Source organism: Crassostrea angulata, chromosome 8 (genome assembly GCF_025612915.1).
Source record: "Crassostrea angulata isolate pt1a10 chromosome 8, ASM2561291v2, whole genome shotgun sequence".
Taxonomy (NCBI): Eukaryota; Metazoa; Mollusca; class Bivalvia; order Ostreida; family Ostreidae; genus Magallana; species Magallana angulata.
Window position 1 is genome coordinate 39,409,509 of NC_069118.1, and position 14,661 is coordinate 39,424,169.

A 14,661-nucleotide genomic window follows, 5' to 3' on the forward strand; every position below is an offset into this window, starting at 1 on the left:
ACACTGATTATTGCAGATTTTTTTCTGATGGATATATGTATGCTACCAATTTGAAATGATATCATGATTTTTCAGGCGGTTACATGTCCTTTAAGATATTAATTTGCGTTTGTATCTGAGAAGAGAAGAGAAAATTATTCTATCCTTACAATAAATCAGCAAAAAGACAGTAGAAGCGGGCCAAACTCATTTACGATATTGATACAAAGTGTGATATCCTAAATAATGTAATCAAGTTGAATACTTTAACATTAATATTAATAGGAGAAATTTCGATAAATAACATTTTAAGAGGGAAATCAGCTGTTGAATTTTTGTAAAAAAAATAGTTTACATATAATGAATGCAAGAGTTCCCGGAGATGCAGATAGTGGGAATTTCACCAATACAAGATCAAGTGTTGTTGACTATTTTATTTGTAATGAAGATTTTTTTGAGTTTGTTAAGCATTTTGAAGTATTAGATGCCCTTTGTACTCTGATACCCACATGCCATTGACTTGTCAGTTAAATAACGAAAATTATAAGGATATATCCTACAGAAAGAATTAGATCATGGGATTCAACCAAGTCGAACGAGTTTTGCCAAAATTTAAATACATTAAATTTATTAAGAACTAATTCTACTACAGTTATTGCCGAGATCAAAAAGATGCCGCGGACATTATTCTCCAATATACCACGAACGTCATCAGTAAATTATCAGATCAGAAATACTTATTTGTCTCGCAATGACCATGAAAGTACAACTTTAAACCGTAAAAAGTTTTAAAATCATGTCAATTTCACGTGTTAGTTCCAGTCAAAACGATGTGAATTGCCTCAAATGTTTATTTTTAAGAGATCAATGCGGCTGTTCCTAGGACCTCCCCAGCACATTTTCACTGCGTGTTTTTACATAAAATATATAACGTGTAGTAGTTATAATCGTATTAAAATGCCCTTAAAATATTAGAAATATAACTCAAAGATATTTTATAAATAAGTGAAGAGTATTAAAAATCCAAAGAAAAATTATGTCGTCTGCATGTGATTCCTTTGATCGATACGCATGTACATGTAAACATTACTAACAAAACCATTGGGGTTACACGGAACAGCCGTCAAAATGACCTAGATCGTCTCTCTATAGGAGAAACGATCTGTATAAATACTGGACTATTAGTAGAATAGAAATAAAGTTCTTGTTATCGTGAATGTTGCAGGATAACCTCCTCGGTCTCGGCTTTTATATTTCAAAACAACATTTCTCGACCTCGGAGGTTATTCTGCAACATTCACGATAACTCGTACTTTATTTCTTAAACAGACAATAGATAATAAAGTACGCGACTCGACTATTATACTCAGCTAAGACTACGTTTGGAACATTTGTACCGCGTAATAAAACTTTAGTTAGAAATAACAATACAAAACTATGGTTTAATGCTGATTGTTTTAGAGGAAGAAAATTAGATACTGTTGTTAATAAATATATTAAATCATCCATCAATATCATGATACTATTATATGTAAAACTTTTTAATTTAGTGTTTGATACTGGTATTATTCCGGAAGTCTGGCTGGTCGGGAACATAAAACCAACATATAAGAAAAAAGGTAGTTATAGCGACCCACAAAATTATCGACCTATTACTCATTTGAGCTGTGTTGGAAAGGTTTTTTGCGTGGACCCTGAGGTCCACGCAGAAAATATATAAGCGAGGTTAAACCGGATGCTATGGGGAAAATTCAGGGTATCAGGAGAAAACGTACCCAGGAGAAAACGTACCCAGGAGAAAACGTACCCAATTTCTAGGGTACGTTTTCTCCTGGAGAAAACGTACCCGGGTACGTTTTCTCCAGGAGAAAACGTACCCTATGAAAATAATAAATATACTACTTAATAGTTTTTAATACTTTTAAATACTATTTTACACTAAATATTCCGGAAAGTATGAATTTTATAGATATATGAATTTAATACTTTATATATTTAAAGTGTTTGGACATATAAGATAGTTTTCAAATGCTACTTTTATGCATATTTTAATGCATAAATATATAGAAATGTATTCATTTATTTTAGTACGAATGACCTGTCATACATTGTTATCTGTCTACTTCTTCTAAGTTTTCCAATTTCCATTTACCGTAAGCCTTACATATTTGAGTATTTTTATGCGAGATCCCCTGATTGCCTTTTAATTATAGAGATAATCAATTAAATACCTGAACAGTTATTATTATGTAATGTTATGCATTGCCTCCACGCGCTAAGGAGGTAGAAATATTCACTCCCCACACATTATACATGTCAGTGCCATCGGAAGCAAATTGAAAGTGGGGGAGGGAGGGTAGGGGCTAGACTTATAGGGATTATTTATTTATGATCAGGAAATCACATATTTACTAAGACTGACTGTTCAGTGTGTTGTAGTTCATCTCGTAGTATTTTTCATATATATGAATCAAACAAATATTTAAAAGACTTGGACTTGATTTGAGCTAAAAAATTTCAACTTAGTTTTATAAATAATTTTCAATAGTTGATAGAATTTCAATGTTCGTTATAAGTAATCTCCTATAAACCTTTGAGACTTTCAAAGTATGGTCAATTCTTGAGACATTTCAGCAATGAAAACAAAAACTCTGAATATAGGTGACATATTATTTTTTTCGTTTATTTACAACCTATATATACATAAAACATGTAAAACGCGCTATCGACTTCTTGAGATACTCATCATTTAGTTCTCCAAATTAGATTGCAGTAAAATTCATTATTTAACGGTTTCCTTTATTGTGGATCAATTGCCGACTCAGGCGATGTTCGTGTATGTGAATGTAACAAATTATTGTCTAATTAAACAAAATTATTATCTTAATAATTTATGTACGTGTTATGTATTTAAAAACAACAGCAACATTTGAACAATGTTTGTTGTATATTTTATTTTGTTTCATCCAAGAATATTTATGAAAAATACAATTTATTATTTTCACAGGGTACGTTTTCTCCAGGAGAAAACGTACCCGGGTACGTTTTCTCCTGGAGAAAACGTACCCTAGAAATTGGGTACGTTTTCTCCTGGGTACGTTTTCTCCTGGGTACGTTTTCTCCAGCATTCAAATTCAGCCTGCGCATGAGCTAGCCTGGTTCCTGTGCGTAATGGGTAGGTCAGGGAACCAGGCTAACACAGTTTATCTGAATCGGGATCGGGATTCCGTGCCATATGCACACACATAAGTTCAAAGGTAATAGGCGCTATGATTGTAAAGTTATCGGTAAACAGTACAGAAACAAAGTATTCTTTTTAAGATCGGCATGTGATATGAACTGTCAGTATTATGAAATAAGTTATGCCGAAACTGCAATCTATGCATCAAATAGCATAATTTGCAATGTTTGGTTGTTTCCGAATACACATGTAACTTAACTTTACTTTATAATAGGCGAGGCTAGAGTACTTCCCGATTAATTTTTTTAAAGCATTTAAGTATGATTGAATAATTATGTCACTGTATAAAAGTTTAAATCTCAAGAAAAATGCATCAAAATATGAAATTTTAAATTTACACAAAGCTATCACTGCATAGTGAACAAAGTAGTGCGAATCGTATTGTGTGCGCAAATAGTAGAATTCACCGAATGCCTGATACTATACATGCAAACTTCATTAATAGATAGATCATAATTATTTTAGAAGTATGAACCCTTTAAATTCTGAGATAAAAAGTCAGGGCTACACATACATGTATACGTTATACAACGTACAAATTTAGTGGTTACAAGCAGGGGGCTAGAGTCGGTGGAATCTCTAACAATCTTAAGGCTTTAACGTTTTCGTTGAAAACTCATGCAAATGGTCCACGTATTGTAGTCCTTTTTTTAAGGACAGCAACTTGTACTTCTGTATTGTTTAGAAGGTTAACTACTTTTGCTGATAATGTTTATCTTATCAGGGAAAATCAGAGTGGTTTTAGGGAAAATTATTCTAGAATTGACAATATGTTTGTTCCTTACTCCCTAATTGAACTGTCTTGACTTAAGATAACATTTTTAATAAGATTTTAAAACCACTTAAGACGCTGATAAATTAGATATTGCATGTTCTTATCGAAAAAGTTTTCAACAGTTTGAGTCATTCAAATAAGTCTTTAGAGTGTTAACTATCATGTAATCTGTATTTTTCGCAAATCGAATCTGAGTGTAAACGAATAAAGCAGAATATTCACGCGGGAAAATATTTCCCTTATAACATTTTTTGTTTCCGTGCCATTGCTAATTTTAATATAATTAAAAATTTAAAAAATATGTAGTATTTTGTGAGAATCTCCAACTTTTATCCAACTTCCTATTTGCGTAAAATGGCAAAGGATTCAAATTTGTTGTAAAATACTTGTATATAAATTAAGTTTATTTCCTTAGTAGGACTGAATCAAAATATGTTTTAATTATTTCAACATGCGAAAGTAGTTTATTCTTTCATTATTCAAGTTTTTTTAACATCGATTAACGCCAAATAACAATTTTTATTGGCAGCTATACATATTTTCAAATGGTAGATATTATCATATAGTAAACACCCGTACAGTGAGGAATGTATGTTAAAAATGTCACTTGTTTGACATTTGATCTTAACTTTGTTAATTTTAATTTGTCTTTGTATTTGTACTATAAACGTGTATGTACGAATAAAGATAATCAATAAACGATAGCTTATGCATGGAATGCAGATAGTTCCTTATCATCATAAGCATATAATGTTAAATTAGATTGAAATTGATACTTTAACCAAATGGAGTTCTTCCTAAGTTTTATACTAAAAACAAACTCAATTCCAAATAATATCAAAAAATTATCTTTAAAAAAGAAATTTTAGAAAAAAGACAATTTTTCAAACTTTAACTGATTTATATTGAAAGACCAAAATCAATGGCTATTAAATAATCACGTAACCAACCCGTATTTATATCCCGATATACATCCAAAAATGATACCTTATTTCTTAAATAATCACCTCGAATGTAATTCGCTCCTCAGCCAAAACTGTTCTTATAGTCAGCTTTGACAAAACTCGTGCCTAAAGAGAGAATGTGCATAAATAGAAATATATTGATATATAATATTAAATCAACTAGATTAATCTGTAATATGTATATTTCAACTGGACAAGTTTTTATTCAGTACCCCCTCTCCAAGAATTATCTCCCCCGACACGGCACAAAGTCTGGAGATGGCCTGAAAAACACGAGACTGAATTATTAAATGTTCCAATTTGTTTTGATACTCATAACAAGTATAGATTGGTGAGAATGTCTACAAAATCGAAACATTGAATCAGTGACATCATGAAAATATAATTAATCTGATGAATCTGATTAAAATTAGTTATGACCATACCACCTGGTCCAGTTCTCCCTCAATGTCTCCACGTTTCTCATTCTCATGGTCTACCATCATCGATATCATGGAACATTTGTTCATCTAAAAGAAAAACAGGAGCACTTTTCCATATTAGTTCAACTCTCTCTCTCTCTCTCTCTCTCTCTCTCTCTCTCTCTCTCTTTCTCTCTCTCTCTCTCTCTCTCTCACTCTCTCTCTCTCTCATTGCATAATTAAAGATTTTACAAAGCGCAGCATAATGTCCAAAAATCAACAGCTCGATTTTTGTAAAATTGAATTTCATTTTTCAATGTAAGAACCACCTTTACACAATTATTTTTGGATCTGATAACAATAAATCATGCATATGGTCGATGTAAACGAGGGACCCGGTATATCCAAATCTCTGGTATGTTGAAATTTATAACATATGAATTGAAGTTAGTAGAGGAATAAAGAAATAATAAAGAACAATACAATTCATAATTACACATCAATAATTAACAATTCAGCGAAATGATAAACTTATAATTGCCTTGGGCTCTGAAGATTTCTCGAAACGTTCACATGTTGCATCTGTTTGTATAAATCCGGTTGCCTCTGTATTGATTTTCGGGGGCATGTTCTGTGTCCCTAGGTACCCGGTTTTAATCTCTTGGAACAGGTCGTGGGCACCTGTGAGCAAGTGCTCGGCCTCTGTAGGCGCAGTTGTCCCTCTTTTGTGAGTGCGTGATGTGCGTCGTTGGGCGTGATATATGCCTCTGTGGACACGTGCGGTGCCTCTGTAGGCACGAACTGAGCCTCAGTGGACATGGAATATGCCTCTGTAAACATAATTGCTTTGTTTCTTATATAGTGCCATAAAAAAATGGCATTATCATAATTCTAAAATATATATTTAACAATAGTTGTAAATATCGTAGAATATTTTTACTTCAAGCCAATTCAGATCCGGTTCAACTCCCCACCCTCCTTTATCCATCAAATTCGCCGCCCCAATATGAAATACCTTCCGACGACTCCCCTGTGTTTGAAATTTCTTGAAGGGGGTGAGTGGGCCCAGATTCCACTATCTATCTAGATACAGATACAACTAAATATATATTAAGTAGTATTTTTTTAATTCTGATATTAAAAAATATTAATTCAGAACTCTAGAATGTTAAATATTATATTTCAATTTTCACAATAAAAAAAGCCAAATATGGACCTCAAAATGCATATATTCCTATTGTGAAATCTAAAATAACGGTGACGATTGGACTATAGCATTGATTGCATTGCCTTTATCATGCAAAGATCTAGGACATAGTCAACGCAGGGGGGGGGGGGGGGATGGCGATTTTTTTTTGCAGGAGGGGTGTCAAGAAGTCAAGTATAATTTTCGGCAATTTCGGAAATTTTTAATTTATATGGGGAGGAGGAAAGGTCCCCACATCCAACTTAATCCATGCATGTCCCTAACGCACAGCATTAATAAAATCAGTCATTGAAATACAATTTACGCTCTAAGTATATCTAATTTCATGCAGTCTGTAAAAACAGTCAAAAGGTGCAATGATTTTAATGACATCATAATCGAAACATGAAACATAGATTTTCTGTCTAATTTTCTTAAAACCAAATAAACAACGTGGATTACATGAGCAGATCCAGAATATTTCCCAAAGGTAACTCGAGGCATACTTTTGTTTGCAAAGGGGGGGGGGGGGGGGGGGTAAAGGTTGAGACCTATTTTTGGTAACTGTGCTGCGCCTGTGTGTGTGTGTGTGTGTGTGTGTGTGTGTGTGTGTGTGTGTGTGTGTAGGGGGAGGGTGTCAAGACATACACAAACCCTGCCGACCCTCCCCCCACACCTTTCTAGTCTAGATCTGCTCATGGGTAATGCCTGTATGTTAATGCATTTGTGTGCCTAATTTCAATTAAATATTTCTGCCAAATGTCACTACTTTTTTTCCTTTTTTTGAGGGGGGGGGGGGGTGTTAGACTGACAATATGCAACCACTCAACCTTGGCATATTAAAATTTAAATTAAACATAAATATTGAAAACTTCTGGGCATCAAAAAAATTACAACATGTCTTTAATCTAAATTCAGGTAAATGTTTTAACTAAAAACTCAGAAATTGTGGTTGGTATATTTTATTATTTCCTTCATAAAGTGAAATAAACACCAAAGTCAGATACCATGTATCTTTGACTACGGGCGCTTTCTGTTTTAATCTTGCACAACTATTATGACGTCATAATTGATTTTAAGAATCTTTTTCTCGTATTTTACGGCTTAATAGAAATTATGTGGAAAATTAAACAATTTCTTGACATTCCATTTAAATGCATAGGAAAATTAATCCTGATATCTATATTGAAGTTGATATCATTTTAAAGAGGAGATGAAGAGCTTGTTTAATTCCGTTTTGGGGAGACTGTAGGTATTCTACATGTAGATATATTTTATTCGTCAAAAATGGATAAAACTCCGAAATCTGTTCCTCAGTTCCTTCATATTTCATGGAAAATGACAGTTTAAGACATGATTTTTCATTGTGTTTACGAAACATTTAGCCCCGGTTCACCCTTTCAAACAGCTTTTGTTATGAAGCATCATTGAAAGAATTTATATTTTAATTTTATGAACCTGTAGGTTTTCATTTACTAAATATTGACCTTTAAACTGTATAACGTACAATATACAGAATAAAACTATAAAATGTTGTCACAAATGTAAACAGATAGCCATGCTATGACCTTAAATTGAAAGTATTACATATTGGTCACTATGATATTTATGTGTACCTAGGTACTGCGCACTGAATGGTGTTAATGATAATTAACAGAATGAACTCTGTGAATCTTGTAGCACTGCGTTGTATTCCTAAATGATGTTATAAAATCAGGTGAATAATACGGGCATAATAATAGAGAGTTTAAAAACAAGTGTCATATTTGGCAATTCTGTGTCTGCAACGATAGCTCTGGTACTCTATATTGAGTCATGTATTGTGTATTCTATATATTAATCTTGGTAACCTTTTATTCCATGTATGAATGAACGTATTATGAGTAAGTGATGCCATACCTAGGTGGGGGACTCCGAGACTCAGGACTCGGAGACTAAAATCCTGCATCCGTACTCTCTGATTGGCAGTTTTGACAGTTTTGTTACTTATATTAATCTTAATTTTGAACACTAAATGTTCACTTATGATCGTCGTAAATGGGCCGGACTAGTCAGAACTGTCCATCATAAGTAAAATGTTATATATACCCATGTAAAATGATGTTAAACAGATTTAGAGATTCCGCTTATAGAGATTCTTAGACTCTTTGATTTGGGCTGCTTTTATTTGTTATAACTATACGATCATGCTTTAATAAAACCGCCTGAGAAAGAAATACTGCACTTGTGATTACTAAGTTTGAGCTTATCCTCAGTTGGATCCGTAAGACAGAAGGCTTACACAAATTACTGTCTGCAATGTTCATAATTTTTATAAGCATATGTTAAATAATATACACTATATATTAACATAATAAACAAGAAAATAAAGCAAGAATTTAGATGATTGACGTGTAGTATTCATGCATGTAGTTCTTTTTGACATGTATTGACATGTAGAAAGAGAGAGAGAGAGAGAGATACTTGTATATAAAAAAAATCTGCATTTGTTATAACTAAAAGCAAATCAACATTTCAATAACTTACTAAAAAAAAAGGCATATGTCACAGCAGTCAACAAAAATAAGATCAAAGTGTTTTCCTTATAACATGTTATAATTATTAATAAGCTTTTATCGAAAAATGTGTGATGTTTTCAGCATTCTTCGTAACTATTCTATAAAAATTTAACACCACCAGCACAGAAAGTGTGATCACAGAATAAAATTTACTGAGACAATTTAAATTGATTCTTACCAAATAATAATATTAAAAAAACCTACAACTATGAATATAAATTTCTGTGAATAGTTGGTGGATCTAGGTACTTGTGGATTTTTATTCCAGATTAAGTGGCATCTCAGTCAGCTTTCAAATTGACTATGTTTACAGCTTGCCAGTCATTCATTCTGTTGTACAAACAGGGAAAAGTAAATCTCCAAAAGAAATAGTTCATCTCGGCGTTTTAAGGACAAGCGGAGTTGTCCCTCTTTAGCCTCATCCAGACTGTTTATTGCACACGGGGTTTTTTCTGTTAACTTTTCCTTCAAACAACACAACACAACTTGTAAAAACAGGAATATAAAATAAAGTTTTTTAATGAAAATAAATTATTATTTAACATCTCTCTCTCTCTGTGTCTCTCTCTCTCTCTCTCTCTCTCTCATAAACACAGTTATTATAAATTAATAATGAAATCTACATGTAGACCAATCAAAACATGAACATTAATAACTGTCTGAACAATGCACATGCTTATTTTTCAGTTGTAATTTTTCATGTTAAACTTCCCAATTAAATACATGTACGTATTCAAGCTTTAATGAATGTTAACATTTTATCAATTTAAAACGATAAATTTGACAATGTTTGCAAGTTTTAATCTATCAAGAAAATATTTTTATAATAAGAGAAATGAGCATCTCTAATGTGAAACTTTAAATTGAAGGCTAATGTGCCATTCATCTATAAGTAGTCATGATTTTCCATAATTCACATTTCGGAAAAAGTTCAATTTAGAGTTTTTCAATTGATAGCTAGAAGGTGAAGGTACACTATTAACTTCCTTTTCAAATCTAATTTTTACACGGTCACGGGAAAGGAAAAGTGGGGTGCAAACTCCATGTTAATTAATTTATTTGTATGAAAGTTAACAAAAAATCTTTCCTACGCAAACAAGTAATCCCGCCCCCCATGCTACGTGCGTGTACTGTTAAATCTTGCATCACATACATTTACACTTTTGTTTACACACATCTATAGCACGCATATATCACAAAGACACCGGGTCCCTTTCATGCAAATAAATGACTATTTATTCAAGGTAAGAGGTCATACAACCAGGAAGTAAATTACACAAGTCTCGTATTCTCTCATTCCAATCTCATGATCAGGGCGTCATCCACCCGATTATGGCTGAAATAACTTAAAGGTCTCATTGATAGGCACGGTAAGTTACAACAAGTTTATTGATGTCTAATGATGTTAAAACGTTGACATATGTACACATACATTCGCTTGCCTAAATATTGGATTTCGTTTACGATTATTAATTTGATCAACAATGGACAATATTTACTGAACCGAAAGTAGCGGCCTTTTTCAAACATAGGGACATGCATTTTCTCGAACTAGCCCTCATTGACCGATATATTCGCCCATTTTTTTTTTTTTTTTTACAAAATTGTATACTTTTAATCAATTGTATATTTAATTAATACATAATTGTATACTATAAACCAAATGACCTGTGTCAGAAACTAACTGTGCAACCGTCAAACGCAACTAAATTGCAGGAGACGTTTCCCTAGAGAAAAAACCTCTGGATCCACGCATGATTAAGTGCCTTGCTATAAATAAAATATATAAAATTTCTGTTCAGCTCCAGGTATATATATACCTAGCCAGAAAAGAAAAGTTGGTAATTAATGAATAAATAAATGCCTTAACTTCCTTTAAATTGATTGTACTTTCCTAATTTCAGATGGCATTATCTGAATCACAAATTCCACCCGACGCCCAGCATTACTTGGTGTGTGGCACTGAAGACTGTGAGAGGAACTGCCAGTTTTACTGCAATGATTGTCACCAACCAATGTGTGAACAATGCAGAGATGAACATCAAAAGAGTCCAGAAACCAAGGGCCACGAAGTAGTACCTTATAAGCAACGCAAACGTCAGCTTCCGATGCAGAAATGCAAGATCCACCCCACAAAAGAAATCGTTATTCTCTGCGAGGAATGTCAAATTCCTCTTTGTTACAAATGCACAACCACAAAAGAACATCGCGGTCATGTGTTTACCGATCTAGAAATGGTCTTTGATGAAAAGGTTTCGCTATGTCAAGATGAAATTGCCAAAATTAGAAATTATTTCGAACCAACTTCTCAAGATTTGAAAAAGGGTATTGCTAGTGATGTCAAAGAAATAAAGAAGGTCATGGAATGTTTAAGAACATCCATGAAAGTTGAAGCTGAGTCAGTGAAAAAGCTGGTAGACGCAGTCACATCAGATAAGATAAATCAAGTCGACAAAATAGAACAAGCATTATTACAAACATTGAACGGCCAAAATCAAAATATTGATGATTATATCAACTATCTCAATGATTTAATCAAAACATTATATGGTTACCTATCCCCTTCAAACATAGAACAATTAACATTTGCTCTCAATTCAGAAAATCTGATCATAAGACCCATACCAGAGACTTTCAAACCAGTTGCGCCTGTATTCACTCCTGGTCAATACAGCAAGGAAGATATCGCCAAACTGCTGGGTAGAATAACTGTTCCTAATATCAAACCAGAGAACAGAAAAATAAAGCCCATGGAGACTGCCTCTACACAGTTGAAACCTACAGGGAAACAGAGAAAACAAGACAAAGAGAAATCTAATGTGAAACAAACACTGTCTCTGTCTTCCTCTGTCACCAAGGTCAGGGAGTACACAATATCAGGTGTTGACGGTGTATTTCATATATCACTGGGTAAATCAGGCAGACTCTGGGTCAGTGATAGAATTGGTAGCCTTGTCCAAACAGATCTACAGGGGAATCAGCTACAGAAGATACAAACCAGTGGTGGAAAAGAAGGCTACCACACAGTCACACAGGACGGAGATCTGATCTATACAAACAACAAAGTCATCAAAAGGATAACACCGGATAATACAATCACTGAATTCATTAAAACAGGAGACTGGGATCCACTCAGTATACACTCCTCCCACATCAACGGGGACCTATTGGTGGGGATGAGGAAGAATATAGAGGGTAAAGTCACCAGATACAACAAGACAGGGACAGAAATAAAAAACATACAGAGAGACAACAAAGGAAAGGGACTGTATAATAAACCACACTACATCACCGAAAACATCAATGGTGATGTCTGTGTATCAGACTATTACAAATATGCTGTAGTGACGGTGGATAAATCAGGACAACATAGGTTCTCCTACACAGGTCAGGGGTCAGGGATTCTTCCCTTTGGATTATGTACTGATGTGCTCGGTCACATCTTGGTGTGTGATGGTATCAGTGAAACAGTTCATCTCCTGGACCAGGACGGTCAGTTCTTGTCTCTACTACTCACACCACAACATGGGATAAAGTATCCCCGTAGTGTGTGTGTGGATGATGAGAACAATCTCTGGGTGGGACAAGATAACACCAACACAGTGACAGTGTACAAGTATCTACAGTGATCAATGCATATCCATACAATAATTACATATATGTACCGTGTGTATGTTGTGAGACAATGTAACAACAACATTGTGATAGTGTACAATGACTGGTATCTACAGTGTACATTGTAGTACATATCATTCATGTAAACATGTGTATGTTAATTCGTTATTATATAGAATAATTTCATTGCTGAAGAGTTAACTATTAAATTTACAGGTATTAACACTCTTCGTTTTTAGTCAGTAGTTTGTGGTATTGTTATTTTAATTGGTGCAATAGGTTTATTAAAATATATTAACTTTTTTTTAAAACAAACATACACATATACTTGATCAGCATAGATTTGCTACATTCAGAATCTTTAAATAGAGATCTATCAAATATTTAAATCCTGTGTTAATAGATATACCCCCTTCCCACTGCTTTTAAAAAATTTAATTCTTGTCAATTGTGAATATCCAATTTTTTTTTTATAAATCCGATATTCTTCAGATAATGTTTGTTTGACACCTCTTGGTGAAAATTTTAAAGGAAGCTGTCGCAGATTAAGAGTTGTAAATTTTTAAAGAAATTGTTGGAAATAAGAAGGTGTCAATTTTAAAAATTGTCGATAAAAAAAATCAAATATGATCAGAACAATATCGGAAATCTCTTGTATCACAAATATTCTTGCCTAAGTGGGAATGAAATTATTATTATTACACTATAAAAGTTTACTTTGAGAGAGAGAGAGAGAGAGAGAGAGAGAGAGAGAGAGAGAGAGAGAGAGAGAGAGAGGGAGGGAGAGGGGGTTGGAGGAGTTGTAATATTCTATATGATAATTCAATATCATGAAAAAATCCCAAGTTTTTTTTTCGTAACGCCCCCTTAAGCTTGTCATTTGCGTCGGCGGATGATGTAATTGTTTTTGTAATAATCGCTACAATTGTACCCTCATAACCCAAACGAATGATCAAAAGTTTCGTTAAATTGTTTACTAAAGGTCTTCTGTTTGAAAGCACCTTAAAAATGGGATAATTTTCATATTCTTTGATTTCTTCAAATTTCATATAATCATCTCCAAGGAACTCAATAGAAGTATTTACACGGAAACTAGATATGTCGTAACGCCACGAATGCCAGGTGACCACAATTTCAAATGCATTTCGTATTAATAACATGTGTTTGATTGCAGAATACTTTCTTTAAATATAGATATAGATATATAGATATATATAGCAAACATTGATTTTTTCAAAAGAAAAAAGAAGGGAGGGGGGGGGTGTCAAAGAAATATATTCAATAGGTACATGTAACTTACTACGTGAACTCAATACGCCTGGATTTTCTAGTGGAGGGAGGGGTATTCCCTTCCCCCGGTAGACCCTTGATACTCCCCTCCGTGCATGCATGATCGGGGCCCGGGGATTTTCAAGCGACACATCATTAAAACGGGAGCACCGAGGATCTGATTTTAATCAGATTGGGGGGATTTTTTAATTGTTATATACATGTATTTTAGCCAGATATTTTAACCGATGTGAGAGTTATTTCCCTTTAAGGTTTTTGAAAAGGGGGGAGGACAATTTACGCTTTCCAAAGTATGCGATATTTTGTTAAAAATGAGCAAATATCGAGCCACTGAGAATTATGTGTGTAAAACAGACGAATGTATCGGGCGTGGTGCCACTGGCAATGTATACAAAGGTGTACACAAGGTAAACTGGTAAACGATGTTCCTTGACTCTCGTTTTCCTGAGTTTTTGGATTCGGCGTTTTTTTTCATCAGTTGCCAATTGTTCATACACCTTAAAAACTGTTGCTCTTTTTAGACAATATCATTCTTTGAGAAGAGCTTTGTATAAATAAAGAGAAAAGAGAAAATCCAAATTTGAAAGCATTCAGAAATTAAAACAAATCTTTTTTTGGTGAAAACAGGATATCTCAGAACCTAAAATTCTA

At 33.7% G+C, this 14,661-nt stretch overlaps 1 protein-coding gene across 1 annotated transcript; it reads left to right on the top strand.

Moving 5' to 3' along the window:
• The first annotated feature begins 10,414 nt into the window (after window positions 1-10,414).
• LOC128160175 (uncharacterized) lies at window positions 10,415-12,880 on the top strand. The gene is made up of 2 exons (XM_052823458.1): window positions 10,415-10,475; window positions 11,010-12,880. Exon 2 carries the CDS (start codon window positions 11,010-11,012, stop codon window positions 12,732-12,734), a length of 1,725 nt encoding a protein of 574 aa, XP_052679418.1. The 5' UTR covers window positions 10,415-10,475; the 3' UTR covers window positions 12,735-12,880.
• Window positions 12,881-14,661: the final 1,781 nt, after the last annotated feature.

Bases quoted from the DNA above. Each gene is read 5' to 3' on its own strand.
- LOC128160175 (XM_052823458.1), top strand. From the start codon at position 11,010: ATGGCATTATCTGAATCACAAATTCCACCCGACGCCCAGCATTACTTG.